The 12467-nt window shown below is 37.0% G+C and overlaps 1 protein-coding gene across 1 annotated transcript in view; it reads right to left on the bottom strand.

The window, feature by feature from the left end:
- The window catches only part of ulk4 (unc-51 like kinase 4), a 251125-nt gene that overhangs the window by 194835 nt on the left and 43823 nt on the right, over positions 1–12467 (bottom strand). Inside the window, exons 20-21 of the mRNA XM_042319135.1 lie at positions 11402–11563; positions 10799–10987 (exon numbers count right to left, since the gene is read on the bottom strand). Of these exons, the coding sequence (XP_042175069.1) occupies positions 10799–10987; positions 11402–11563 (351 nt within the window). The remainder of the gene's footprint in view (positions 1–10798; positions 10988–11401; positions 11564–12467) is intronic.

Genomic DNA, 12467 nt, shown 5'->3' with positions numbered 1-12467 from the left:
ATGGGTTTAGAATGTTTATAGACGTTAACATGGGTTTAGAATGTTTAAGGACCAGACGTTAACATGGGTTTAGAATGTTTATTGACCAGACGTTAACATGGGTTTAGAATGTTTATTGACCAGACGTTAACATGGGTTTATGGGTTTAGAATGTTTATTGACCAGACGTTAACATGGGTTTAGAATGTTTATTGACCAGACGTTAACATGGGTTTAGAATGTTTATTGACCAGACGTTAACATGGGTTTAGAATGTTTATTGACCAGACGTTAACATGGGTTTAGAATGTTTATTGACCAGACGTTAACATGGGTTTAGAATGTTTAAGGACCAGACGTTAACATGGGTTTAGAATGTTTATTGACCAATGACGTTAACATGGGTTTAGAATGTTTATTGACCAGACGTTAACATGGGTTTAGAATGTTTATTGACCAGACGTTAACATGGGTTTAGAATGTTTAAGGACCAGACGTTAACATGGGTTTAGAATGTTTATTGACCAGACGTTAACATGGGTTTAGAATGTTTATTGACCAGACGTTAACATGGGTTTAGAATGTTTAACATGGGTTTACCAGACGTTAACATGGGTTTAGAATGTTTATTGACCAGACGTTAACATGGGTTTAGAATGTTTATTGACCAGACGTTAACATGGGTTTAGAATGTTTAAGGACAAGACGTTAACATGGGTTTAGAATGTTTAAGGACCAGACGTTAACATGGGTTTAGAATGTTTAAGGACCAGACGTTAACATGGGTTTAGAATGTTTAAGGACCAGACGTTAACATGGGTTTAGAATGTTTAAGGACCAGACGTTAACATGGGTTTAGAATGTTTATTGACCAGACGTTAACATGGGTTTAGAATGTTTATGACCAGACGTTAACATGGGTTTAGAATGTTTATTGGACCAGACGTTAACATGGGTTTAGAATGTTTATTGACCAGACGTTAACATGGGTTTAGAATGTTTATTGACCAGACGTTAACATGGGTTTAGAATGTTTAAGGACCAGACGTTAACATGGGTTTAGAATGTTTATTGACCAGACGTTAACATGGGTTTAGAATGTTTATTGACCAGACGTTAACATGGGTTTAGAATGTTTATTGACCAGACGTTAACATGGGTTTAGAATGTTTATTGACCAGACGTTAACATGGGTTTAGAATGTTTATTGACCAGACGTTAACATGGGTTTAGAATGTTTATTGACCAGACGTTAACATGGGTTTAGAATGTTTATTGACCAGACGTTAACATGGGTTTAGAATGTTTATTGACCAGACGTTAACATGGGTTTAGAATGTTTATTGACCAGACGTTAACATGGGTTTAGAATGTTTATTGACCAGACGTTAACATGGGTTTAGAATGTTTAAGGACCAGACGTTAACATGGGTTTAGAATGTTTATTGACCAGACGTTAACATGGGTTTAGAATGTTTATTGACCAGACGTTAACATGGGTTTAGAATGTTTATTGACCAGACGTTAACATGGGTTTAGAATGTTTAAGACCAGACGTTAACATGGGTTTAGAATGTTTATTGACCAGACGTTAACATGGGTTTAGAATGTTTATTGACCAGACGTTAACATGGGTTTAGAATGTTTATTGACCAGACGTTAACATGGGTTTAGAATGTTTAGAATGTTTAAGGACCAGACGTTAACATGGGTTTAGAATGTTTATTGACCAGACGTTAACATGGGTTTAGAATGTTTATTGACCAGACGTTAACATGGGTTTAGAATGTTTATTGACCAGACGTTAACATGGGTTTAGAATGTTTAAATGTTTATTGACCAGACGTTAACATGGGTTTAGAATGTTTATTGACCAGACGTTAACATGGGTTTAGAATGTTTATTGACCAGACGTTAACATGGGTTTAGAATGTTTATTGACCAGACGTTAACATGGGTTTAGAATGTTTATTGACCAGACGTTAACATGGGTTTAGAATGTTTATTGACCAGACGTTAACATGGGTTTAGAATGTTTATTGACCAGACGTTAACATGGGTTTAGAATGTTTATTGACCAGACGTTAACATGGGTTTAGAATGTTTATTGACCAGACGTTAACATGGGTTTAGAATGTTTATTGACCAGACGTTAACATGGGTTTAGAATGTTTAAGGACCAGACGTTAACATGGGTTTAGAATGTTTATTGACCAGACGTTAACATGGGTTTAGAATGTTTATTGACCAGACGTTAACATGGGTTTAGAATGTTTATTGACCAGACGTTAACATGGGTTTAGAATGTTTATTGACCAGACGTTAACATGGGTTTAGAATGTTTAAGGACCAGACGTTAACATGGGTTTAGAATGTTTATTGACCAGACGTTAACATGGGTTTAGAATGTTTATTGACCAGACGTTAACATGGGTTTAGAATGTTTATTGACCAGACGTTAACATGGGTTTAGAATGTTTATTGACCAGACGTTAACATGGGTTTAGAATGTTTATTGACCAGAATGTTTATTGACCAGCGTTAACATGGGTTTAGAATGTTTATTGACCAGACGTTAACATGGGTTTAGAATGTTTATTGACCAGACGTTAACATGGGTTTAGAATGTTTATTGACCAGACGTTAACATGGGTTTAGAATGTTTATTGACCAGACGTTAACATGGGTTTAGAATGTTTATTGACCAGACGCGTTAACATGGGTTTAGAATGTTTATTGACCAGACGTTAACATGGGTTTAGAATGTTTATTGACCAGACGTTAACATGGGTTTAGAATGTTTATTGACCAGACGTTAACATGGGTTTAGAATGTTTATTGACCAGACGTTAACATGGGTTTAGAATGTTTATTGACCAGACGTTAACATGGGTTTAGAATGTTTAAGGACCAGACGCGTTAACATGGGTTTAGAATGTTTATTGACCAGACGTTAACATGGGTTTAGAATGTTTATTGACCAGACGTTAACATGGGTTTAGAATGTTTATTGACCAGACGTTAACATGGGTTTAGAATGTTTATTGACCAGACGTTAACATGGGTTTAGAATGTTTATTGACCAGACGTTAACATGGGTTTAGAATGTTTATTGACCAGACGTTAACATGGGTTTAGAATGTTTATTGACCAGACGTTAACATGGGTTTAGAATGTTTATTGACCAGACGTTAACATGGGTTTAGAATGTTTAAGGACCAGACGTTAACATGGGTTTAGAATGTTTATTGACCAGACGTTAACATGGGTTTAGAATGTTTATTGACCAGACGTTAACATGGGTTTAGAATGTTTAAGGACCAGACGTTAACATGGGTTTAGAATGTTTATTGACCAGACGTTAACATGGGTTTAGAATGTTTATTGACCAGACGTTAACATGGGTTTAGAATGTTTATTGACCAGACGTTAACATGGGTTTAGAATGTTTATTGACCAGACGTTAACATGGGTTTAGAATGTTTATTGACCAGACGTTAACATGGGTTTAGAATGTTTAAAGACCAGACGTTAACATGGGTTTAGAATGTTTATTGACCAGACGTTAACATGGGTTTAGAATGTTTATTGACCAGACGTTAACATGGGTTTAGAATGTTTATTGACCAGACGTTAACATGGGTTTAGAATGTTTATTGACCAGACGTTAACATGGGTTTAGAATGTTTATTGACCAGACGTTAACATGGGTTTAGAATGTTTATTGACCAGACGTTAACATGGGTTTAGAATGTTTATTGACCAGACGTTAACATGGGTTTAGAATGTTTATTGACCAGACGTTAACATGGGTTTAGAATGTTTATTGACCAGACGTTAACATGGGTTTAGAATGTTTAGAATGTTTATTGACCAGACGTTAACATGGGTTTAGAATGTTTAAGGACCAGACGTTAACATGGGTTTAGAATGTTTATTGACCAGACGTTAACATGGGTTTAGAATGTTTATTGACCAGACGTTAACATGGGTTTAGAATGTTTATTGACCAGACGCGTTAACATGGGTTTAGAATGTTTATTGACCAGACGTTAACATGGGTTTAGAATGTTTATTGACCAGACGTTAACATGGGTTTAGAATGTTTATTGACCAGACGTTAACCAGACGTTAACATGGGTTTAGAATGTTTATTGACCAGACGTTAACATGGGTTTAGAATGTTTATTGACCAGACGTTAACATGGGTTTAGAATGTTTATTGACCAGACGTTAACATGGGTTTAGAATGGGTTTATGGGTTTAGAATGACCAGACGTTAACATGGGTTTAGAATGTTTATTGACCAGACGTTAACATGGGTTTAGAATGTTTATTGACCAGACGTTAACATGGGTTTAGAATGTTTAAGGACCAGACGTTAACATGGGTTTAGAATGTTTATTGACCAGACGTTAACATGGGTTTAGAATGTTTATTGACCAGACGTTAACATGGGTTTAGAATGTTTATTGACCAGACGTTAACATGGGTTTAGAATGTTTATTGACCAGACGTTAACATGGGTTTAGAATGTTTATTGACCAGACGTTAACATGGGTTTAGAATGTTTAAGGATTGACCAGACGTTAACATGGGTTTAGAATGTTTATTGACCAGACGTTAACATGGGTTTAGAATGTTTATTGACCAGACGTTAACATGGGTTTAGAATGTTTATTGACCAGACGTTAACATGGGTTTAGAATGTTTATTGACCAGACGTTAACATGGGTTTAGAATGTTTAAGGACCAGACGTTAACATGGGTTTAGAATGTTTATTGACCAGACGTTAACATGGGTTTAGAATGTTTATTGACCAGACGTTAACATGGGTTTAGAATGTTTATTAACATGGGTTTAGAATGTTTATTGACCAGACGTTAACATGGGTTTAGAATGTTTATTGACCAGACGTTAACATGGGTTTAGAATGTTTATTGACCAGACGTTAACATGGGTTTAGAATGTTTAATGTTTATTGACCAGACGTTAACATGGGTTTAGAATGTTTATTGACCAGACGTTAACATGGGTTTAGAATGTTTATTGACCAGACGTTAACATGGGTTTAGAATGTTTATTGACCAGACGTTAACATGGGTTTAGAATGTTTATTGACCAGACGTTAACATGGGTTTAGAATGTTTATTGACCAGACGTTAACATGGGTTTAGAATGTTTATTGACCAGACGTTAACATGGGTTTAGAATGTTTATTGACCAGACGTTAACATGGGTTTAGAATGTTTATTGACCAGACGTTAACATGGGTTTAGAATGTTTATTGACCAGACGTTAACATGGGTTTAGAATGTTTATTGACCAGACGTTAACATGGGTTTAGAATGTTTATTGACCAGACGTTAACATGGGTTTAGAATGTTTATTGACCAGACGTTAACATGGGTTTAGAATGTTTATTGACCAGACGTTAACATGGGTTTAGAATGTTTATTGACCAGACGTTAACATGGGTTTAGAATGTTTATTGACCAGACGTTAACATGGGTTTAGAATGTTTATTGACCAGACGTTAACATGGGTTTAGAATGTTTATTGACCAGACGTTAACATGGGTTTAGAATGTTTATTGACCAGACGTTAACATGGGTTTAGAATGTTTATTGACCAGACGTTAACATGGGTTTAGAATGTTTATTGACCAGACGTTAACATGGGTTTAGAATGTTTATTGACCAGACGTTAACATGGGTTTAGAATGTTTATTGACCAGACGCGTTAACATGGGTTTAGAATGTTTATTGACCAGACGTTAACATGGGTTTAGAATGTTTATTGACCAGACGTTAACATGGGTTTAGAATGTTTATTGACCAGACGTTAACATGGGTTTAGAATGTTTAGAATTGACCAGACGTTAACATGGGTTTAGAATGTTTATTGACCAGACGTTAACATGGGTTTAGAATGTTTAGAGTTTATTGACCAGACGTTAACATGGGTTTAGAATGTTTATTGACCAGACGTTAACATGGGTTTAGAATGTTTATTGACCAGACGTTAACATGGGTTTAGAATGTTTATTGACCAGACGTTAACATGGGTTTAGAATGTTTATTGACCAGACGTTAACATGGGTTTAGAATGTTTATTGACCAGACGTTAACATGGGTTTAGAATGTTTATTGACCAGACGTTAACATGGGTTTAGAATGTTTATTGACCAGACGTTAACATGGGTTTAGAATGTTTATTGACCAGACGTTAACATGGGTTTAGAATGTTTAAGGACCAGACGTTAACATGGGTTTAGAATGTTTATTGACCAGACGTTAACATGGGTTTAGAATGTTTATTGACCAGACGTTAACATGGGTTTAGAATGTTTAAGGACCAGACGTTAACATGGGTTTAGAATGTTTATTGGACCAGACGTTAACATGGGTTTAGAATGTTTATTGACCAGACGTTAACATGGGTTTAGAATGTTTATTGACCAGACGTTAACATGGGTTTAGAATGTTTATTGACCAGACGTTAACATGGGTTTAGAATGTTTATTGACCAGACGTTAACATGGGTTTAGAATGTTTATTGACCAGACGTTAACATGGGTTTAGAATGTTTATTGACCAGACGTTAACATGGGTTTAGAATGTTTATTGACCAGACGTTAACATGGGTTTAGAATGTTTATGACGTTAACATGGGTTTAGAATGTTTATTGACCAGACGTTAACATGGGTTTAGAATGTTTATTGACCAGACGTTAACATGGGTTTAGAATGTTTAAGGACCAGACGTTAACATGGGTTTAGAATGTTTATTGACCAGACGTTAACATGGGTTTAGAATGTTTATTGACCAGACGTTAACATGGGTTTAGAATGTTTATTGACCAGACGTTAACATGGGTTTAGAATGTTTATTGACCAGACGTTAACATGGGTTTAGAATGTTTAGAATGTTTATTGACCAGACGTTAACATGGGTTTAGAATGTTTAGAATGACCAGACGTTAACATGGGTTTAGAATGTTTATTGACCAGACGTTAACATGGGTTTAGAATGTTTATTGACCAGACGTTAACATGGGTTTAGAATGTTTATTGACCAGACGTTAACATGGGTTTAGAATGTTTATTGAAGGACCAGACGTTAACATGGGTTTTAGAATGTGACCAGACGTGGTTTAGAATGTTTATTGACCAGACGTTAACATGGGTTTAGAATGTTTATTGACCAGGGTTTAGAATGTTTATTGTTAACATGGGTTTAGAATGTTTATTGACCAGACGTTAACATGGGTTTAGAATGTTTAAGGACCAGACGTTAACATGGGTTTAGAATGTTTATTGACCAGACGTTAACATGGGTTTAGAATGTTTATTGACCAGACGTTAACATGGGTTTAGAATGTTTATTGACCAGACGTTAACATGGGTTTAGAATGTTTATTGACCAGACGTTAACATGGGTTTAGAATGTTTATTGACCAGACGTTAACATGGGTTTAGAATGTTTATTGACCAGACGTTAACATGGGTTTAGAATGTTTATTGACCAGACGTTAACATGGGTTTAGAATGTTTATTGACCAGACGTTAACATGGGTTTAGAATGTTTAAGGACCAGACGTTAACATGGGTTTAGAATGTTTATTGACCAGACGTTAACATGGGTTTAGAATGTTTATTGACCAGACGTTAACATGGGTTTAGAATGTTTATTGACCAGACGTTAACATGGGTTTAGAATGTTTATTGACCAGACGTTAACATGGGTTTAGAATGTTTATTGACCAGACGTTAACATGGGTTTAGAATGTTTAAGGACCAGACGTTAACATGGGTTTAGAATGTTTATTAACATGGGTTTAGAATGTTTATTGACCAGACGTTAACATGGGTTTAGAATGTTTATTGACCAGACGTTAACATGGGTTTAGAATGTTTATTGACCAGACGTTAACATGGGTTTAGAATGTTTAGAATGGACCAGACGTTAACATGGGTTTAGAATGTTTATTGACCAGACGTTAACATGGGTTTAGAATGTTTAAGGACCAGACGTTAACATGGGTTTTATTGAAGACGTTAACATGGGTTTAGAATGTTTATTGACCAGACGTTAACATGGGTTTAGAATGTTTATTGACCAGACGTTAACATGGGTTTAGAATGTTTATTGACCAGACGTTAACATGGGTTTAGAATGTTTATTGACCAGACGTTAACATGGGTTTAGAATGTTTATTGACCAGACGTTAACATGGGTTTAGAATGTTTATTGACCAGACGTTAACATGGGTTTAGAATGTTTATTGACCAGACGTTAACATGGGTTTAGAATGTTTATTGACCAGACGTTAACATGGGTTTAGAATGTTTATTGACCAGACGTTAACATGGGTTTAGAATGTTTAAGGACCAGACGTTAACATGGGTTTAGAATGTTTATTGACCAGACGTTAACATGGGTTTAGAATGTTTATTGACCAGACGTTAACATGGGTTTAGAATGTTTATTGACCAGACGTTAACATGGGTTTAGAATGTTTATTGACCAGACGTTAACATGGGTTTAGAATGTTTATTGACCAGACGTTAACATGGGTTTAGAATGTTTATTGACCAGACGTTAACATGGGTTTAGAATGTTTATTGACCAGACGTTAACATGGGTTTAGAATGTTTATTGACCAGACGTTAACATGGGTTTAGAATGTTTAAGGACCAGACGTTAACATGGGTTTAGAAATGTTTAACCAGACGTTAACATGGGTTTAGAATGTTTATTGACAGATTTAACATGTTTAAATGTTTATTGACCAGACGTTAACATGGGTTTAGAATGTTTAAGACCAGACGTTAACATGGGTTTAGACGTTAACATGGGTTTAAATGTTTATTGACCAGACGTTAACATGGGTTTAGAATGTTTATTGACCAGACGTTAACATGGGTTTAGAATGTTTAAGGACCAGACGTTAACATGGGTTTAGAATGTTTAAGGACCAGACGTTAACATGGGTTTAGAATGTTTATTGACCAGACGTTAACATGGGTTTAGAATGTTTGCTTGACCAGACGTTAACATGGGTTTAGAATGTTTAAACCAGACGTTAACATGGGTTTTAGAAATGTTTACCAGACGTTAACATGGGTTTAGAATGTTTACCAGACGTTAACATGGGTTTAGAATGTTTATTGACCAGACGCATGGGTTTAGAATGACCAGACGCTGCATGGGTTTAGAATGTTTATTGAGGACCAGACGTTAACATGGGTTTAGAATGTTTATTGGACCAGACGTTAACATGGGTTTAGAATGTTTATTGACCAGACGTTAACATGGGTTTAGAATGTTTATTGACCAGAAACATGGGTTTAGAATGTTTATTGACCAGACGTTAACATGGGTTTAGAATGTTTATTGACCAGACGTTAACATGGGTTTAGAATGTTTATTGACCAGACGTTAACATGGGTTTAGAATGTTTATTGACCAGACGTTAACATGGGTTTAGAATGTTTAAGGACCAGACGTTAACATGGGTTTAGAATGTTTATTGACAGACGTTAACAGGGTTTAGAATGTTTATTGACCAGAGTTAACATGGGTTTAGAATGTTTATTGACCAGACGTTAACATGGGTTTAGAATGTTTATTGACCAGACGTAACATGGGTTTAGAATGTTTATTGACTCAGAGTTAACATGGGTTTAGAATGTTTATTGACCAGACGTAACATGGGTTTAGAATGTTTATTGACCAGACGTTAACATGGGTTTAGAATGTTTATTGAACGTTAACATGGGTTTAGAATGTTTATTGGGCGTTAACATGGGTTTAGAATGTTTATTGACCAGATTAACTGCTTTAGAATGTTTATTACAAAAGATGAATATTTAAAGATAATCATCAGTAGGAATAAGGCATGTTTGTTCAAGTCTCAGTGACTGGGAGTCAAGTCAACCTCAGGAAATAAGAGAACTCCTCTCTTTGAAGAAAATGATTCTCTCCCATCCCAGTTGGTGAGGCCCTGAGACAGACTAGACATCACATGCAGACAAATCTTTCTCTTTCTTATCTGCATCTTATCTGGCTTTGGCTGCATGTGTTCCGTTGGGGGAGAGATTTATATTCCATTATTTGTTCATACTTACAACTAACCCTAACTGGGCCAGAGGATTAAAGATAGAGGGAGATGGGGAGGAGAGAGGAGAAGAAGAGGAGAGGAGATGGGATTCATCTCCTGTGTTGGCTGGAACTAGCAGCACAAGCCGATAATGGCCAATTATCTGTCAGAGGTTAGGGAGAGGGCGGCGGTGCCGGGCCAGATGAGATGTTTAGTGCTGAAGAAGATGGCACAGGGCTGAAACACGTCCACACAGAGACAACACCAATCCCATACAGCTATGGCACGGGCCACACTCTTAGCCTCACAGTGACAGTTGAATGAAGGAGGGGCTATAGTTGTGCTTTCATTTCCTGCGTCCCAAATGGCACACTATTCCCTATAGTGCACTACCTTTGCCCAGGGCCCATAGGGTCAAAAGTAGTGCACAATTGTATTTTTAACCTTTATTTAACTAGACAAGTCAGTTAAGAACAAATTCTTATTTACAATGACGGCCTACACCGGCCAAACCAGGACGACGCTGAGCCAATTGTGCACCATCCTATGTGACTCCCAATCAGTTGGATTCGAACCAGGGTCTGTAGTGACGCGTCTTGCACTGAGATGCAGTGCCTTAGACCACTGCGCCACTCAAGAGTCATGTAGGGAATAGAGTAGCATTTAGGACTGTTGGAGTTTAACAAGGTGTTACACTACAGTATCCTACATACCCGCTCCTGGACTAGTCTGTGTAGCTGGGCGTGGGCCCCTGACGCCAGCATGGCAGAGAACATGGTGAGTATGTGCTGCTGGACACGGCTGATCCCCGACACCAGGCTGGCTAAGATGGCTGGCAGCCCCACCTTGTCAATCACACTGTGGAAGGCACTGGCTGAGAGGCGGGTGATTCTGCACAGGGCCTGTATGAAGTTAATAACACAGGAAGGCCTCAGTCATCATCAAGTTCTCTTTCAAACACATCTGGCTTCTAAAAGTGGCTGAAGTGCCGGAAAGGCAGGGTTTGTACATTTGGGACTATTGCATTGGTTTCTTTGTGTCAGACAAACTCAATCAAGAAACAGTTTAAATAGGAACCTAGGTCTGGTATCAAGATATTAGTCCCAATGCAGGTTATATACATGGACCTATTAGTCCCAATGCAGGTTATATACATGGACCTATTAGTCCCAATGCAGGTTATATACATGGACGTAATCCATCCAGTGGTATTTCATCAGTACACACAGTATCTCTACTTCAATCACAAATGAAAGTGAAATACTGTAGTGAGTGAGTTCAGGTTTCCCTGGATAGTGTATTGAGTTTGTACTTACTGAGATGGCGCTGACGCGTAGTGAGTCGACACTGGAGTGTGTGAACAGGTACCAGAGCATGGGGCCTATCTCCCCGGTGATGAAGCCCTGGGCGTAGTGAGACGCCGGGGTACACACGTTCTCCACCATCTTACACACCATGTGGTTCACAACCAGCTCCTCCTAAAGACACACATACAGACACACACACGGACGGACATACACACACGGATGAACCCAACACACACACACAGTACAATATAATGGGATGCCCAAGATAGGTTAGCTAGGCTAAATAAAACACAATCCTGAATCCTACAAGAACCTGAAGGTCACACTTCAAAGAAAAGCAAAACAAAACAATGGGTGAGTAACAATTTGATTTACACAAATCATTACAATGGCTAAAATGTGAAGTGGTTCATTACCCACCACGCATCCATTATATACCACATGTCCATTATATACCACACATCCATTATATACCACATATCCATTATATACCACACATCCATTATATACCACACATCTATTATATACCACACATCCATTATATACCACACATCCATTATATACCACACATTCATTATATACCACAGATCTATTATATACCACAGATCCATTATATAACACACATCCATTATATACCACAGATCTATTATATACCACACATCCATTATATACCACAGATCCATTGTATACCACAGATCCATTATATAACACACATCCATTATATATCACACATCCATTATATATCACAGATCCATTATATAACACACATCCATTATATACCACACATCCATTATATACCACACATCCATTATATACCACAGATCTATTATATAACACACATCCATTATATAACACACATCCATTATATATCACACATCCATTATATATCACACATCCATTATATACCACAGATCCATTATATAACACACATCCATTATATATCACACATCCATTATATATCACACATCCATTATATACCACACATCCATTATATACCACAGATCCATTATATAACACACATCCATTATATACCACAGATCCATTATATACCACAGATCCATTATATAACACACAT

Source organism: Oncorhynchus tshawytscha, unplaced genomic scaffold (assembly GCF_018296145.1).
Source record: "Oncorhynchus tshawytscha isolate Ot180627B unplaced genomic scaffold, Otsh_v2.0 Un_scaffold_7589_pilon_pilon, whole genome shotgun sequence".
Taxonomy (NCBI): Eukaryota; Metazoa; Chordata; class Actinopteri; order Salmoniformes; family Salmonidae; genus Oncorhynchus; species Oncorhynchus tshawytscha.
This window is presented reverse-complemented; position numbering and strand designations above follow the sequence as displayed.